The sequence below is a fragment of the Parus major genome, chromosome Z (genome assembly GCF_001522545.3).
Source record: "Parus major isolate Abel chromosome Z, Parus_major1.1, whole genome shotgun sequence".
NCBI classification, from domain to species: domain Eukaryota; kingdom Metazoa; phylum Chordata; class Aves; order Passeriformes; family Paridae; genus Parus; species Parus major.
Window position 1 is genome coordinate 17,184,764 of NC_031799.1, and position 19,156 is coordinate 17,203,919.

At 38.2% G+C, this 19,156-nt stretch overlaps 1 protein-coding gene across 3 annotated transcripts; it reads right to left on the reverse strand.

Moving 5' to 3' along the window:
- Positions 1-374: 374 nt before the first annotated feature.
- Positions 375-18,776, reverse strand: MIER3 (MIER family member 3). 3 transcript variants are annotated; one of them, XM_015615182.2, is made up of 12 exons: positions 18,752-18,776; positions 16,434-16,579; positions 14,429-14,563; positions 12,917-13,037; positions 10,649-10,734; positions 10,391-10,463; positions 8,090-8,241; positions 7,556-7,637; positions 3,240-3,331; positions 1,310-1,437; positions 975-1,120; positions 375-894 (listed from the first exon to the last, which is right to left on the reverse strand). In XM_015615182.2, the coding sequence occupies exons 2-12, from the start codon at positions 16,530-16,532 to the stop codon at positions 437-439; spliced, it is 1,572 nt and encodes a 523-aa protein (XP_015470668.1). In that variant the 5' UTR covers positions 16,533-16,579; positions 18,752-18,776; the 3' UTR covers positions 375-436. The 3 variants fall into 3 exon arrangements, with proteins under 3 accessions (XP_015470668.1, XP_015470667.1, XP_015470669.1); XM_015615181.2 differs by having other exon boundaries at positions 3,240-3,334; XM_015615183.3 differs by lacking the exon at positions 18,752-18,776 and having other exon boundaries at positions 3,240-3,334; positions 14,429-14,624; positions 16,434-16,501.
- Positions 18,777-19,156: the final 380 nt, after the last annotated feature.

A 19,156-nucleotide genomic window follows, 5' to 3' on the forward strand; every position in this document is an offset into this window, starting at 1 on the left:
GGGGGGAGGGTGGGAATGCTACATTGAGCAGGGATCAGGATTGGTACCTGTAAACATTGTTATTCCACTGCATCCATTACGGTAAAAGTAACTTAGACTAAAAAAGCCACTCCAATCCGTTCAGAACTTCTGTGCTGGTTTTGAAACGGTGGCCTCTGTCTACAGGCTTTAGGAAAAAAAAATGAAGCAGAGCTTAAAGCTGCACCACAGAGTTCTCTTAGTCCCAAACTCTGCCACACATCCTATGACATTTCCACATTTATGGACTGAAAAAAGAAATTACTCTTGATAAATCAAGATATAGTTCTATACATACAAAGACATCACTGATGTCATAAAGTTCAAACTTCCAGTGAAAGACTAAGCAAACCTGATAGCTCCCATCAAGTTTACTACTACTGCATAAAGTACCCACTGTTTCTTTAGTTTTCCACAGTCATTCTGAATGAAGGGCAGCATGTTGGTGGAGAGTGTGGGTATTGATAAAACCATTTGTCTCATTTGCAGATAGACTGCTGAAGTCAGCCACTGAAACAGCCATTTTGGCACTGGTTATATGGTGTGTGTGGTTCTCAAAGTCCACACCAAGGTTATTTACAGAAACATCATTCATGAAAGATTCTGGGACAGCAATCCCCATTTTCAATCTCTTCGCAGGTCTTTCTGCCTCCTCACTGCACATGTTCATTTGGTTTAGCTCTGAATGATAAAAGCCAGTCTCAAATAAATTAAAACAATCACTTTCACCATTGCTAGGCAAGTTAAGCAATTCTTCTGTTCCAACAGGCACATGATTAACTGGTGCTCGGGGTAAGCTGTCCATAGGAGGAAAAGCGTCATCCAGGCAGTTCACATCTGAATTGTGGCAGACTGTAGCTACACTGTTTGTCAGTGCTGGAAAACAGATGAACACAAATGCAAATGAAATAGTTGTTTGTGTAGTTCCAACCAAGATTTTTTTTTTCTTGATTTACCTGTCAACTCATTGGCAGTGATAGAGTTCAGAATGCTTAGTTGTTGATCAGGAATGGTTTCTGTTCGACTGTTAGATGTTAAGGCTGAAGAATGGACTGCTCCTCCAAGGGATTCTGCTTCATCTACTAAGCGATCCATGTAGTCCCTAAAATAATATTGCATCCATAATGTATTATATAACTGGAAAAAAAGTCCTATAAATGATGATAGATTTAATTTCAGTTGCCATAGCCACTGAAGCTTTACAGTGCAATGACAGAAGTGAGGTGGGGGGGGAAGTCTTCTACATTTATGATTTGCAACAGAAAACACATTCCAAGAACATTTTACTTACGTAACTCCTGGATGATGGTTATATTTCTTCTTTCCAAATCTTGTTTGCTGAGCAAAGTAATCATAACGTTCTGACTTTTTCCACATGTAGTAGAAAGCCACACACTCAGCAACTGTTCTGGTTCTTACCTAAAGGACAACAAGAAGAATTGACAACATTAATGCAAAGGCTATGGTTTTGTCATCTTCCCAGTTCCTACTCCTGCAATATTGTCAGTTTTTATTGTTCTGGAAAATATCTTTGCAGACTTCAAACAGACCTACAGTTTCAAATATTACATCTGTTCTACTCAATGTGTTATTAGATTTCTTTTTAAAACTAGGTTGAAACTCTATCTACCTCTGAAGTACTTATATAAATATATATATAAACATTTTTTTAACAGTAAGATGTATCCTCTCTTACAATGGAAAAAGCTGAGCAATGAACGATCTAAGCGGAGTGAAGCACAAAAGACTCTGGGTCTTTTTGGAATTCCTTTGGGCAAAGTCCAGAACTGTGGAGGCTTTGGCAACAGAGTTGTTAAACCACAACAGTAAATGCTTAAACAAAATAAAACTGTAGTCTTATTGAGAAGGTATAACTCATTTTGATCTGTGTTAACTGTTTGTCTTTCCCCAAAATGGAGGTGCTATGTGAAGACAGATTCTTGGAGAAAAAGTCATTACTTCCATTTTTATCTACTTATTGATGCAGAAATATTTCACATCATCATAATATCACCCACAGTTCCAGTTTTACAACTCTATCCAACATACAACTATCCAATACAGTCTGGCAGTAAAATATATTTGAGCATTTTCACACATACAGAAACATCAGTGGCAAATCCAAAATGCCTTGGGTGCAGTAGTAAACCTTGCTAGTTTAGGCACAGACAGGAAGGGGAGGAAATTAACAGGTGTCCATATGCTACTGCACAAAGGCCCAGTTAACAAAGCTTTGCACTGCAGCAGTAAGGAAACACATCTTGTTAAGCTCCTCCACACATTAAATCTTGTCTAGCTGATACTGGCTGTATGCAAGTCATATCACCTTATGCTGGAACCCAGAACTTTCCCTAAACTCTTCTTCCCTTTTGCCTGGGAAAAAAAAAACAGTAGATTTCTTAAGACTAATTCTAGTCCATAGTGACAGACAGTTCCATGTTGGAAAACATTTTTAATCTCTGAAGCATTCATGTTTATTTGTAAAGGCCATTTAAAATCTGAACAATCGAATTATTTAGGATGGGTTAAACCAGATATTGGGCACGACCAGTAGACTACTGTTGAACAGCAACCACAACCCTAGAAAGTTCACCTGAAATACAGTAAAAACACCAGACTCCCAAAGAAAAAAAAACCTTTAACGTAGTATCAAAAGCATAAAGGAGGTATACAGGAAATTTGGAAACACTGATATTGTCAACTATTGCTTTTTGATAAAAACAGCAAAAAAGCCTGATTCTTCAGGCACAGAGGAGTCAATCAGAAGCAATCCAAACCAAGACTCCTTTTCGGAGTCAGAAAAGAGAATATTATGGATGACTATACCTTATGAAAACACAGAATGCAGCCAGATTCTGTAAACTAGCATCTTCCTGGTGACAGAATAAATTAGGCAAAAATGCATTCTCCCCTCCTAGAGCCATGGCATAGAAATACTGTTCACTCCTAGGAAAGGCATGAATTTAAACTGAATTGTAATGCACATGCATAAAGAGAAGTAATGCCAACTGATTTCAGAGATAATATATTAACACAATGCCTAGTATTTCCAATGATGTTTGGAAATACTACTGCAAAGGAAAGAAAAAATAGTTCAAAAATGACAGATTTATTTTAATATGGTTCTTATTTCTCTCTTCTGTATGGCTTCTGACAAAAGACTGCCTTCATATAGTACCATATAATTTACCAACTCTTCCATTTAACTGTAAAACACTAACCTTGTTTTTCTGTATGAGATGAAAGTCTTTTCCATACATCAGAAGTGCATTTTCAAAGCTTCTGCATTCTTCTTCTGTCCATGCTGTCATCTCTTCTAGACAATTATAAAAGTAGCATGAGAAACTTGATTTTCCTTGCTAACATTTTACAAAGAATAAAATTTTGTTCCTAATGCATGAATATCCAAATGCATTCTAAAAAAACAAAGTAATTCAGTTATTCAGATCTTTAGATTTTATCTCCCCTACTGAGAAACTATCCTACCTGAAATTTAACATTCTTCTTTATAAGGAACGATCTAGCAGAGTTTGATTTCAGAAATTTTTCATCCTTGAAGGCAAAGGATATTTAAAAAGTTTTTTGGTCTTAGTAAGTTTGTCATCAAAAAATAGTGTTTGATAACATCACTGAGGTGGTTGTGTGGTAATTTTTCCCAATATTTCTTGTTACACAGGACACAAGGAACAGTGGTTGTTGGAAAAAAAAAAAGCCAAGGAAAACCCTATTTTGATGGATGGCCCTGTTCTGACTGTGAGCATCACAGACAAGAAGGCCTGACAGAGCTCAGCTCTGCTGTGCAAACCACAGAACATTCTGTCTCAGGCACTCAGCAGTCTAGGCCATGTCTTACCCAGGAGCCAACTACCAGCCTGGATGCTGGCCTCAGTGCATGGCGCTGTAAATCACAGCTGAGAAACAGGGTGGGATCAACTGTCATCAGGAGGGCAATTCCAACCTGACACAGACAGCCAATGGATCCAGCATGAGGCAGACTACCCAGAACATACAACAATTTGCCTGATTTCATAAACCCTCTGGTGAGGTAGTACACTCCTGGAAAAGGCATAATGCACCATGGAGGAGTGCCTCAGCACTCAGCCTAGGTCAGGAGGCCATGCAGGACAAACTGACTGAGACTAAACAGGATCCAGGCTTTTGAAAAATAAGGGCTATCATGGAATCCAGAAAAAAACAACCACCTGGTCCTAAAGAGCCACAGACCTCTTCCAACCCCTTCAGATCTCTTAAGGAGAAACGGTAAATTTCTTTTTTTATTTATTTTTAACTGATTAAACCTGCATTTTTTAAAACTGGATTTTGGTTTGACAAACAGCCAACAAAAATCGTTCAAGACTCCTATGAATTTCCAATCTTAATTGTAGCTTTGGGTATATATATATATGTAAGGAGGGATTTTTCAGATATCTTACATTCATAATGGTAATACAAAAAGTTTCCACTCAAAAGCCAGTGGGGGAAAATGCATTCACACATTTCAAAGTATCTCTGGAAGCACACACTGAAAACAAACCTTTATGCTCCCAGATGAAAGCAATAATCACTCCACCTCACAGCTGGTTTTTTTTTCTTTCTCAACCCCATTAATTTTGCATTCCTTACTGCAAAGTTCTCAACCTTTGAAGAGGAGAAAATACCCCCATGTAAAGTCTCACTGTAAGAAACTTGCCTGGGAGTGGTGTATTTTTGATTTCCATACTGAGAACAGTAATGAGCTTCAGTGGGGTAGAGCACATCATAGTATAATGGCTACTCTAAGAGACAGACACTGACAACATTACAAAATCACAGAATCATTGAGATTGGAAAAGACCTCAAAGATCATGAAGCCCAACCTTTGAGCAAACACCACCATGTCAACTAGACACAGTACTAAATGCCTTATATCCAGTTGTTTCTTAAACACCCCCAGGGATGATGATTCTACCACCTCCTTGGAAAATCTATTCCAATGTTTAGCAATGCTTTCCATGAATTTCTTTGCAATATCTAATATAATCTTCCCCTGGTGCAGCTTAAGAGCATCTTCTCTCATCCTGTCATTGGTTATGTGGGAGAAGCCAACCCCCACCTGGCCACAGCCTCCCTTCAGGCAGAAAGGTGGAGAGTGATAAGGTGACCCCTGAGCCTCTTTTTCTCCAGACTAAACACCCCCAGCTCCCTCAGCTGCTCCTCACAGCACTTGTGCTCCAGACCCTGCCCCAGCTCCCCTGCCCTTCTCTGCACTCACTCCAGCCCCTCAGTGTCTTTCCTGCAGTCAGGGCCCAGAACTGGACACAGCACTCCAGGTGTGGCCTCACCAGTGCCCAGGACAGGGGGACAATCCCTGCCCTGCTCCTGCTGGCCACACTATTGCTGAGCCAGGCCAGGATGCCATTGGCCTTCTTGGCCACCTGGGCACAGCCTGGCTCATGTTCAGCTGCTGCCACCAGCACCCCCAGCTCCTTTCCAGCCACTCTGCCCCAGCCTGTGGCACTGCCTGGGGTTGTTGTGACCCAAGGGCAGGAGCCAGCACTGGACCTTGTTGACCCTCACATCATTTGCCTTGGCCTGTTGATCCATCCTGTCCAGATCCCATTGCAGAGCCTTCCAGCCCTCCAGCAGATCAACACTCCCACCCAACTGCTTTTGCCTGCAAATGGACTGAGAGTGCACTTGATCCAGATTATTGATAAAGGTACTAAACAGAACTTCCCCCAATACTGAGCCCTGGGGAACACACCAGGTGGGTCTAATTCCATTTACCACCATTCTCTGGGTTCAGCCATCCAGACGGGTTTACCCCAGTGAAGAGTGCACCTTTCCAAGCCATGGGCTGTCAGCTTCTGCAGGAGAATGCTGTAGAAAATGGTGTCAATGGCTTTACTGAAGTCTAGGCAACATCCACAGCCTCTCCCTCACCTGTTAGGCCTTACTCCTCCATCTGTCCCTTACCATTTTAATGAAGGTGTAACATTCCATCTGAACCTGGGGAACAGGGTATGGGTAAGGAGTATCAGTCCTTAGGATGGAATTTTGGCCTGTAAGGCACAAATGGACAGAGGTATTCTTCAATCCTGAAACAGGAACCTAAATTCCAGAGAAATACTGGATGTAGGATACAGCCCTGCAGCTGATACTTTATGGTCTACACAATCTCTTGAGGTTTTTAAAGCATTCTTCATATAGTCTTTATTTCTTCCTTCAGCTTGACCTTAGTGTCCTGATTCTGGCTGAGATAATTTTCTTTCTAGTAGCTGGTACAGTGCTGTGTTTTGGATCCCATATGAGAATAATATTGATAACACACTGATGTTTTAGTTGGGTCTAAACTGTGCAAGTAAGGACATTTCAGTGTTCTGTGCTCTGCAGTGATCAGGTGCCCAAGAGCCTGGGGGAGCACGGCCAGGAGAGCTGACCCGACCTGGCCAAAGGGATATTCCACACTCAGACCAACATGGCCAGGGTATGAAGTGGGGGAGCTGGCTGGGAGTGGCCAGGTGCTGCTGGGGGACAGGCTGGGCCTCAGTCAGCAGGTGCTGAGCAACCGCGTCACTGTGCATCACTCGCCTCTTGGGGGTTTTATCACTCTGTCTTACCCTTTCACTAAAATTATTACTGTAAGCATTATAATTAGTTTTCTTATTATATTCTTTTATTTGTTTCAATTATTAAACTGTTCTTAGTTCAACCCGAAGTTTTACTTTTTTCCTCTAATTTTCATTCTCCACCAGGAAAGGAAGTGGTGGGGCAGAAGGAGTTTGTGTGGTACTTAAGCTGCCAGTCGGCGTTCAACCTGATATTCACTTAGATACTTGTCTCTCACAGCAGTTAATTGCATACACTCAACTTCCCTTTGGATCCAGTTCTGAGTAGAGGACTATCTGCCAGAATATCAACTTACAGCAGAGCTCATAACCCATTCTGCTTCACACAAAACTTGCGCAAAAATAAAGGACAAAAACCCACCTTTGTTAAATGACAGACTCTGGTTTTCATTTAAGGGATTAATAAAAAATAAGGACAAACAAGATGGAAGCCCATTTTCCAATGCAGACTCAAGCAAAGCTCTCCATGCCCTAAGGAACTATACAACAGAGCCCGTTTAGGGCTGGCATAACACAAATGTTAGCACAGAATGGGGACTTATTTACGTACCCACATATATTCTCCTGATTTTGGTACAAATGTTATCAGACTGTAATCAATCATGATCTCCAAGAGACACTACATATAGTGGGTGAGAACTGCTTTATAGCAGCAGAATCACGTCTGTCACCACCCCTCTCCTCAATCTGTTTCACCATTACAACAGCTGTGGAGGAAAGAAGGGAAGGTCAAAAACAACTTGTCAGCCTTTCTACTAACTGCAAACTTTTGTAGCAGAACTTCCAAATGGACAATGTCAGATTATACCTAATTTGTCCTAAAGTCATCATGACAGGGATGTGCTTGATAATCTGATTCTACTCAAGAATTTTCCACAGAACTTTTTTTTTTTAACCACACTTTTCTAAAAAAACATGTATTCTCTTACCCTGAGATGCCTTTCCATTTGAGCAGTATCTCTCAATTGCTTCTTTAACATTATGGCTACTTTTAAGAAGTTCATACAGCGCCTATAAAATAAAAAAAGTCTTTAGAAGGGTCCAAGTTTCGTAATATCTAATCTAGACCTCCAAAACTAGTATTCCAGTGAATATATCTAGGGAGGATTTATCTTTACATATGATGAAAATTTAAAAACAAGAGTCAAAACCAAAACCACCTAAAAGCTGAGGCTTTCTAACTAAAAAATAAATGTAAAACACTATACGCAATTATTAAAAAGGCTGAACTTGTCAACGGTATGACAACCAGAAACATCACAGATCACAAGGCTGTCAACATTCAAATACTCAAGATTTTTAAGAATGTGCTTAAAAATTTTAAGTAAGATCTTGACCCCGTAATATTCAACTAAGGAATGAAGACATTGAGTAGTGGTGCCTTAATAATACAAAGCAGAGAAGGAGACCACATGTTAATTACAAAGTGCTGTGTCACAAATAGAACAGGATATAAAACTTACTTGCTCATTGTCCCGTGTATGTAGTCCTTCAGGAATTCTGCCAATCATTTTTTCATTTCCTGTTCTTAAGGAGGTTTCAAAAAGGTATTCTCTAACTTTACTTTCTGAGATCACATCAGGTTTCCAAAGTAAATGGTCTTCATTTTCATAAGCTGATAAAACAGAAATCCATTCATGCCAGGTGTAACATTTTTAAGGCTGTAACATTGAAAGCTATTTCACAAATACAAAGAACAGGAACACAGAAGTAATAAAATCGAGCATGATCATACTACTTTTAAACCGCAGATCACTTTGGCTACTTACTAATTTTCAACTAAACTTTGCCAAAAATTACTTAACAGAGTGGCAATCTGTATGGCAATGTGGTGATTAGATTTTCCATTCAGTAGAAACTGAATGCTGTTAAGAATTTGGTACGCTGAATGCTTTAAGTGATTAGGATGTAAAGTCTTTCACAGTATGTTGAAATGACATCTGCAACTCCCAGACAGCTTATCTCAAAGACAATATATTGGAAATGCACAGGAGCTGACAGGAGCTTTGTCAGTCTGTGCATCTTTCAATACTAGATTAAACTATAAATCCTTTATTTTGATCAATAGATGTGATTACCATTGCACATCATGTTTCAGGTATTCTCTTGACAATATAGAACTTGAGTTATTTAATTCAAACACAGAACCATAATGTCTGCTACAGCAGAAAAGATGGATGTGCTTAAAGCTTTCCTAAAACTGCAGGAAACAACATTAGGCTAAGGTGAGGAATAAAATAACACCCCTGAAAAGTTCTTTTATGGGTTAACAACATAGAAAGCTTTCAGACAGGTAAGATACAAAGTTTATAGGAGTGCCGAGCTGCTTTCTAGCTCACATCTGGTAGCTGGACTACGTAGTACAAATGTAAGGCCCGATTTGCCATCACTAGCTCTTCAGGGCATACAGGAAAGGCTTTCATAGAATCCTCCACCCCTACAACTAAGCCCAACCTTCCAGAGTGCTGGTGACACTCCTCTTCAGCTTTCTTTATTAACCAAGAATAACCTCAAAAGATGCTCCTTGAGCTCTCTGATCTGGGAGCTACTTTGCTCTTGGCCATGCTCTCAGACAAGACTTTGACTATTTTTCTCTACTACCACCTCATTACAGAGAAAATTGTTGAATTAACCCCGCCTTGGTCATCTTCAGGTTATAAGGACTTCCTTAGTTCTTGGCTGAGGAGAAGTCAAGATGTGGAAATTGTAAAAGAGTTACCCATGTAAATCCAGTCCTTACTCCTCCGTTTCTTGCAACCCATTAGCATCATGCTTGAATCTTAAAAAATTGGAGGCTTTCCTAGATCTTAAGCAACACAAGAGATATTCACTTCCTAATGCTTCCAGCTCCATTCCTACCAAATGGTATGTCATTTCCTTCTCCTCTATTGCAGAGGATTACTCCTCAAAAGAGCAGGTGGCACAGCTGAAAAGACTCAATACAATTCACTCAAATAATATCCCCATTAAATGCTAAAGAACACAGGCACCTTGCAGAATATCAAAAATTGGCAGAAAAAACCCCACAGAATGCCCTTCATTTACTATTACATCACCCAACCCATTTCTTAATTTCATAGCTGTTCCACCCATGAGCAAATCTTTTTGCATTATTTGCCTTTTCAATTCCATACCTATATGTATTAGGTTTCTAAAGAAACAAAATAAAACTCTATTACATAAGGCTCTTTTTTCCACTCTAGCACAACAGCAATTTTTAACATAAATTTGTACTGGAGTAACATCATATTTAATACACTACATTTTTAAGAAACAATATAACAGGACCTATTATATAGAATAATAGGATAAATACCAAGGAAATTTAAAATAGTTTATTGCTTTGTTTTCCATAGCAATTTTATATATCTCACATGGTTTTACCAGCCAAAAAAAATGAGCAAGGAAAAAGACTGTTCTGAACATCTTCAATGTAAACTAAGTTCCATGCTCATAGACCAGCTATGATTCTCCAAAAAAAGAACTCATTCTTGACCTACAGTTACTGGACACCTACTATTAGCAGACACATCAGAATTAACCCTCAAATTTTGTCTTAAGAATGTCCTCTTCAAGTTGGAGAGTCACACTTCTGAGATCTAAGTATACAGTTGTGCTGCTTCAATTTTCTAGAACCATTTTTCAAATGGTCTCTGAGACTTTTGCTAGGTAATTGAATTGACCTTACAAATCTAAATAACATTTTTCCACTAAGTGCTATGTATAAACATAAAATAGGAAGTAAAACAATTAGAAAAACATACCCTTTTCATCATCACTACATCTGCCAAGGTAAGCTGGAATTTCAGCCTGGTATTGTGAACCAACCATTATTTCCTGAAAATATAATAAAAATAAAGAGAAAAAGTTACTGACAATACTTTGTGTATGGAAGTATTAAAAAGCATCATTAGCCTGGCATGTGACATAGAATTTCTGAATGAAGGTACAACCTTAGATACATACTAAAACTCTCATGGGATTTTTCTTAAGTTCTAACTTTTAAAAAATATAATTATTACCTTTCTCAAATCTTCAGATGAATTACCATTGTCTGTCTCTACATCTTCACCATCAGATTCCTTATCTCCGTCACATGTGGTGTTTGCTTCAGAAACAAAGAAGTTTGCTTTTAGCTATGGAGAATTTTCTATTCAAGTACAGAACTACAAGATAACATTTACTTTTGAAAGGAGCACCTGCTTTTATTCAGGGAGACACTTATTGTGTGTCTATTGATCCAGATTTCTATCAAAACCAAACTAGAATTAAGTCAGAACACACTGGTATTTGTATACTGCAGAACTGAAACATTTATCATCATTGCAAATGACACAATCCACTATATTTCCAACAGTCAAAAGGAAATGAGATAATTTTTTTGTTGATTTTCTCAATAAAAGCTTATGCCTAGAGAAAAAACAGGAAACTTCCCGGGCTATGACACAGCCTGAGGTCAATCACAAAGAGACTAAAGCTAAAGGCATGCCTTTATTACCTACTGAAACCTTTCATCAGAAGTTTTAATGGGCATTCAAAACATTAATTTAAACCAGACTGCCTTAGCACAGAATGAAGATACAGGAGAGACACAAAATGGAATAAGTAAGACAAAAAAAAGGACTGCTTATTCCTCTTACATATTTTTTTTTCCTTCCCTTAGGAGGAAAAACAGCAGAGCCCTCCAAACAATTCAAATACATTACTTCATAGAATAACTCACATTTGATAATCTGGGACGCTGTGGTACTGGGTTCTGAAGCAGTCCTATTTTTATTGTTGTATAATCCCCAGCAGAAGGGAATCTACAGTTGTGACATAATTACAGCTATTTTGTATTCTCCAGCTTCAGAGAAAACATAAACTAGGCTGAAATTTTAGCTTCATCACAACAAAAACATCAAGAACATCAGAGACAATATCTAAGACTGCATGGACTGAGGGTCTTCTTCCGTAGGCACTACTGAAATCACCAGCCTCTCTCTTTTTGGTTTTACAAGTAGCAAGCAATGGGCTAACCTGAACGAACGGAACAATATGCTTGGACAATCACAGGCAATTATTTTGCCCAGTTAATGTGAATTTAGTGAAACAATCTGTATTACGTATTAGATAATGCATATCTTAAAACTTAATGTTATCTTAGAATCTGGGAAATGGACAGAGAGAGACCAGAAAAAAATGGAACTGCCAACAGCACAGAGAATTGGTATCTCCTTCCCTGAAATGGTGGATACTTGATTTTAAAATGTCCAGCTGAATGTTCTAACAAAGAAACATTTTGAAAGAAAACCATGACAGCTGAGAACAAAGATGTCTGTTTCTTAATCCTCAGATGAGGGGCTAAAGATGTTTTTCTATGAAACTTCCACACTTAAAATGTCATATTCATTAACAGTTCACAAGTGCCAGCATGTTTTGGCATTTGTTTAACTGAGAAAGGGGCATTACAATTTTTTTATCTCTCTTTCAATACAAATGTCCTGCATTTATCAGACAGCAGTATGCAAACGGCTATGATTGCTGGTGACTGAGGCAGCACAATCCTTTTATCCTTCCCTCCTCTAAAAAAATGAAATCCTCCATGGAATATGTTAATATATTTGCCAAATTAAAACTGTAATAGAAGTCCTCCACACTGCTCTAGCTTTAGGACACCAGTGAACAAATGAGATGCAACAGGGAATAAGGAATATCTCATCCAGGCTGGATAACTGAACCACTGGTTCTTTCCCATCACAGCTAGATGGACAGTGAAATTTTGGTGGTCATGGGTTTACAGGCCCCATCCCATATAAAATTACTTTGGCTCACCCGTTAAAGCCATATGGAAAAGTGTTGAATGTGTGAAGGGAAATAATCACAAAGACACTGCATCCCAGTTCACATCCACAGGCTGTAACGAGGAGTCACTGGCTTAAAAGCAGCAGCAAAAATTTTAGTACAGAGACACTAATTTAAAAGAATGGGTTACATGTTCATATAATTCACTAACACTGAAAGTCATGAAGGGTGTTCCTCAACACTATATAACTATTGATTATGAAGTTACTGCATTCATAGAAAAATTAATTTTAATTGTGCTTTGAGCAGAAAACCAAATAAAAGTCTTTTAGGTACTCAGTAATGCAAACCAAAGTCAATGTTCATGTACAACATTTTACAAAGCACTGTTTCTCAACAACCTGGTACAGTGAATAGTACTCCTCAATTTTGGCATTTTAAGGTATAAAGCTATGTACAATGCTATGACTTTTTATAAAGCACTATTATAAAATTAGGTTTCCTACATCTTAGTGGCCGAGGAAAGAAGTCAGTAGCTTCATGAGAAGTAACTGATGGTGTCAAGTCATCAGCAGAAGACTGTGTTTCTTCATCATCACCTGACAACAGGTCTTTAGCGATTTCCTCCTGTATCATTAAAATAAAAAAATAAAACCCCAGAGTGACTATAAAATATAGACTGGTAAGCACTTAGATTCAGCCAACTGTAAGCCTCATTAATTAAAATGAGTTACCTTACCAGAAGAAAATTTTGCAGATCATATTCCCTTAAATAAAAAGCTAGTTTGCTCCTACTAACTCTAAGAATAAAGCCATTCATTTCAGAGTCAAACATAGCAGTTCCCCTCTGTCTTCTATTAAAACAAATGCACAAAAATTAACTTTTGCAAGCATCAATCTCAGATGTTCCTCCAGCTGCTTCCACTAAGAAACACCAATGGAAACTACCTCACATACTTAGCATTCTGTCATTCTTTGCATCACAGTTATACTGAAGCTTTAAAAGCTACTGCGTCCTAAACTCTGTGGAAAAGGCCAACCAACCAAAAAGAAAAAAAAACCCAGCCAGGTTTTTTGTAGACTTTTGCTGAGAGAATAGTTCTAGATAACAAAACACCAAAAAAATCACACATTTTTGTAGGTTAAAGAAACAATATTAAGAAAGAGAAGGCATACTTCCTCCACTAGCAGACATGTTTGAACCCCTCTGACAGATATTTGGAAGGGGAAAAACTGTATTAGACAACAAGCCGACTACATTTTTGTAGCCTCAACACAATCGTGAATCCTAATGAGAATCAGATGTGCAGAGCCATCATTATATCCTTCTTTCTGTGGAGTTTACCATTACATCATACCCATAGGAAAAAAAAAAGACATATACTTACTACTTGGATACTTTCTAAACTCAACTACAAGCTGCACACGCTTTGTGGCCAAAAATCAGAATAAAATCTCAGAATTTAAACTTTACTTGCACACCACAAAAGCAGAAATTTCAGGGTTTTGTATCAGCAATTCAACATATATAGTCACTACACATAAAACAATCTCTCTCTCCCTAAAGCCGAGACCTTTCTAAAAGATAAACATTTGAAAAAACATTCAGAAGTGCATCTTCATGTTATTTTCTTTTTTTTTTGCACTTGATGTATGGTGGAAGTCAGAGTCATTTCTGGACACTGCACTTATTATCAAAAAATCCCACTTCCTAACTAAAAAAAACCCAAAACAACTAACAAACCCCCTACTTAAAAGTTCTCCACATGTGTTTCAGAAGAACTATTGACGTATTTCGTTTTCTTTTGTACTAATATAGTGACACATAAAGCTGCTATGCTTCATCATTAGAACTAAATGCCCAATATCCTTGAAAAGGTAGGATCCCAGAGTGACAATGTATATTGAAATTAACAAACATATATATTTTGTAGCATCAAGAGATTATGAAACGTAATTTAAAGCCACCTGGATTTCTGCTTTTAAACAACAATGCAGGTGAAAATGTTCTGACTTACTTTATCTAGAGTCATATCTGGAAGCTCATCTGCAAGTTCACTTGGCGAGCTATTTGCACTGGAACCTGGCATAACTGGAATTGTGGGTTCATAGCCATAGAATGCTAGTAAATCTTCCAACGGCATGTTTCCTTCCTAATACAAGAAGATTTACAACACTTCAACATATTGCCAATTACTTGTAAACAGTTCAGGCCTAAGAGAGTAAGACATATTTTGAAAAACAGAAATAAAAAACAAACATTCAGCTGAAAGCAAGAATAATTAAAGGTTTAAAATATTAATTTAAAATTATTTTATGGTAGCAATTCGTAAATATGCCTCTTGGCATGTAGTGAGTTCTGTCAAGCTGAAGGGGAAAATATTTTACTGGATGAAAATGAAAAGTAAGTATTAAAAATTTGCTCCTTATCTGATTGATACTGTAGAACATGGTTTGTCAATAATTCTTCAAGAGAAATACAGAAAACTTTGAAGACTTTGTTCCTACATAGTTACAGCTGCACATGTGAAAACTCCCACAAAAGTAAACCAATACACAACTTCTAAGCCCTTCTTTTCATCTCCTGCAGAATGTGTATTAACCACTGAGAATGTAATAAGACAGCCATGAAAAGGCAAAAATCAAGAGAAAGGCTTGATTTTTAGCTTGGCTTTTCTGATAATTTTTGATCAAATTTCTAATAACTATCATCATAATAATCATGCATCCTAATACAATTAATAGAACAATTAACAATGCAGATTCTTTTTCATTACCTGAATCAAGACATCAGGGAATGAAAAATATTTCTAATATTTACACCTTTAAAAGTTATACCACTAAAAATTTATTGTTGAACTCATACACTGGTTAAATTCCATTTTTTTTTTTCTTTTGCCAGGCAAGGTCTTAGTCAGGCAAAGACTTTTCACAATGGGTAAATGGAAACTCATATCCAAATCTTTCCAGGATAAGGACCTAGAGTAATAAAGTGTTTAGGATGAATGTTTCTTGGTTGTTCTTTCTTCTACTATAGAAGCAGTAAGAGAATTTTGTGGAGTAAAAACTCCATTTTGACCATCAGACCTGGCAAACTGCTTCACTACTATAACAGCAAGCTCATCATCAGCAAAAAAGTAAAGGCAGCAAGGCCAAAAAAAAAAAAAAAATCAGGAGTATAAACACTGTCAACTCTGTATGTAGAAAATTTGTTTTCACATGGACTACTGAAACACAGCCTTGTATTTGATGCTAAAAAATACACTTTTCTGGAAGTCTGTTGACCAAAACCTGCAGTCATGCTGAGTAGTATAAGTGGGTCATGGAAAGAGTAATGCAAATAGGATCAATTTCTGGGTGTTCAGCATTCAGCAGGCATTTAGAATGCATGCTACACTGCCATGGATAAACAAAAGGTGTAAATAAGAAAAACTTCTTACTAAGACGTGTAAAATGGAATAGAAAAAGCCAAAGAGCACACTGATAATTTTGTATATCCACTGAATACTAAACTGATAAAACTAAGGCATAGAAGCATCATTTATAAAGCAAATTAATGTGACCCATCATGGCTAAACCAGTATTGTTTGTCTGCATATTGGAAAAGTAAAACCTGACCAAGATAATGAAACACCGCTAGATGTCATTTTAATAGTATGCAAAATGTAGTTTCAACATACAAGTGATGTTAGATGACAGGCCTCTAAAACCTATGTCCTATGTGATTTCTCTACCAAAGCAAATGTGCTACTAAATAAAAAAAAAAAAAAAAAAAAGAGCACCAACACTTAGCTTTGAGAAGCTAAGTTCAGCCTTTTCTGTGATGATGCACTGCTGCATCCTAACCTTTCTTTCCAACAAGCTGCAAATACCCAATAATATTTGCAAATACCCAATAATATTTTCTGCAATTTTTGCAGAAAATTGCACTATACAATACAAATTGAAGGACAGGTTGAATTTTTTCTCACTAGAAAAGTTACAATATGTATGGACGTTCACAAGGGAAAGAGTTGCTCTTACCTTTTCTAAATCCTCAATTTCAGAGCTGAAATTTTTGCTTTCTTCCATCATTTCCTCTTCTTCAAGAGTTCGCTCATCATCATAATCGTGTACCAGCATTTCAGCAGATGGGTCAAAGTCATGATCCTCAGATGACAAAGAGCCAACTATCAAAAAAAAAAACTTAATTTAAGAAATTTTTTCCCCTATACCAACATACAAAATTAAATCCCAGCAAAAACAAACTGCATGAACTCTCTTACAAAGAGGGTCAGAATTCTCAACGGGGTAACAAATTCGTAACTATTTGACAATTTCAGCTGATTTAGATGACCTTTCCTTTTCATATTTTTAAGTAACAAGGACATCTTTCGCTTTTGCTACAAACAAAATAGCAGGGAGAAGTACCTAAACAAGCAAAACTAAATTTCAGGAAGTACAATCCCAAATTAATATTATACTGAATAAAAGTTTGTTCAAAACGCCCTTGAAATCATCATTAAGATACAAAGCACATACATCAAAAGATATTAGAATCTGCAAGACTGTGATCTATAGACTGATTTTATTGATGTGATTTTTATGGTAACAAGCATAGTTTTCCAGTGGCAAACAGGTAACTTAGGTTATGAGGTCACATCCTACTAGTAGTAAAATAAAGTGAGACTCGCTTCCAATTGCTTTAGCCTCACAAATGGATCTTCTAATAAAATTAATTGGTAGCACTTCATCTAGAAGAATAAACACAGCAGAATTTCAAGAAATACTATGGAAAATAAAAATAACAAAATGCATCTAATGGATCACATTAATTAACAACCCAGTGTGATAGCTCTGTGGTCCACTTTAAAATGTGTGGACACTTTTTAATTACTGAAGAAGATACTCAGAAGTCATCAAAAAAGTACTGTTATTTTTAAACACACTTTGTCATTTGAAACATTAAGAGTCAATCAATTTTCAAGATGAAAATATTCTGCATCAGTAGTCAGCGTTCTACAATGAAGAATCACCAATCATAGGGTTGCTTTGCTCTTTAATGTTCACTTCTTTATGATTTTCAGGTTGGAGAAGAAAGACAGATTAGTATATTTCTCTTTCACTTCTGGTTTCTCTTTCACTACTAGTGCTCTGTTGCAATCCTTAGTTTTCAGACAAGGTTTATCAAAGAATTAGTTCTATCAAGGAATTTCATCAAAAGTTTTTGAAGAAATAACTACAAATCTTCAACCCTCTTCAAAAAATAATACAGTATTCCTCTTTGCACTGCTTTCGGCCTTGAGACAGCTGTTAATAACAACACTTCTGAATCTTAAATAATGCAATTTTTTATCATTGATGCTAAGCATTCATTCTGTACATTAAAGTAATTGAACTTTGTTCAGCTTGCCTAAAACAAAGCTGTCAAAGTTTGTAATATCAGTGTAGAGAAACATTCAGCCCAAAAATGCTTTTTATTCACATGCTATTCATATTACAGTCTCACAGAACTTTCAGCAGAGCTGACAATGCTACTACAGGTCCAATAATGACATTATGTGTTTAATCCTCCTGCTGTTGGCCATCACATCCTGCTCAAGTTTTAAGAAACTATCAATTGCCTTAATCTAACAGGTACTCATAAGGGTATGCTCAAGATTATTGCTTCTCATTACTTTTCTAACTTGTTTTCCATTTAACTCAATGGGAAGTTCTGTTCCACAGACTTTACATTAAAAAGTCCCACTTCTCCTGTAGTTCTGAATTTTGAATACCCCATTTAAAATATTCAAAACTATATTGAAAAATACAAGCTCAACAAATTTCGTAAGAGTTAAAGATGATGACAAACACTGCAGAATGCATCTGCATAGAAGCAAATATGTTCCCCAAATATTTGCGAACAGCCCTGCTGGTGTTAATAATGCTTGGTTGTATATTGTATCCCAAAGAACCTTAACAGCATTTAGTTACAGCCTTAAAAATCACTTGTTGCTATGATTTTAAACATTTTCTGCTATTACCAAGAAGTCAAAAATTTAGGCAAGACTGTAGTTAACAGCAACAGGGGAAGCTGCCTTTTTCCAGCCTATCTGGCTTTACTGAGATGCTGACTTAAAAGTGCTACACAACTTTGATTTCATTTTTGGTTCCAAGCAGTCAATTTCTAACTGCAAATGGACTTAAGTGAAGGAATCCGTAGCGCACATCTCCTCTTAAAAACCTGGCAGGCGGTTAACAGCGTGCACACGAAGCCTTAGGAAAACTACGAGGGGATATATTTGGGAAGGAGCGGCAAGGAGAGAACGGCGTGCGGGCGACAGGCTGGGTGCCGATGCAGGAGGTGGGCGAGGACGAACCTGGGCTCGAACTCCCAAAGGAAGCCTGCAGGGAAGAAAGAGAGCGAGATGAGAGCGGCCGGCAGCAGGCAGGGCCCTTCATTTCACGCAGCCGTCGGAGCTGCCCCGTTTCCCCGCCACCCCGTTTTTCCCCGCTCCGCTCCAGCCTCAGCGTCCCGCCCTGTTGGCCGCTCCATCCCGCTCACCCTCGCCCATCCCTCCTTCCCTCGCTCCCGCCTGCCGCTCTCCGTCCCTCCTCCTCCCCTGGCACAAGGCCCCCACCCGGGGCCGCGCCAGGCCCGGCCGGCGCTCCCGCTCCCTCCGGCCCGTACGGGCGGGAGGGTCGTATCACGAACCGGACCGGCCGTCGTCTCGGCCCCGCACCTAACCCGAGGCTCGCTCCTCCTCCCTCCCTCCGGGCGGTTC

Coding starts and splice junctions, on each gene's coding strand:
- MIER3 (XM_015615181.2), bottom strand. CDS start 16,532: ATGCTGGTACACGATTATGATGATGAGCGAACTCTTGAAGAAGAGGAA. Junction 10,464..10,648: donor CATCTGAAGATTTGAGAAAG/GTAATAATTATA, acceptor TTATATTTTCAG/GAAATAATGGTTGGTTCACA. Junction 895..974: donor CACTGCCAATGAGTTGACAG/GTAAATCAAGAA, acceptor TCTGTTTTCCAG/CACTGACAAACAGTGTAGCT.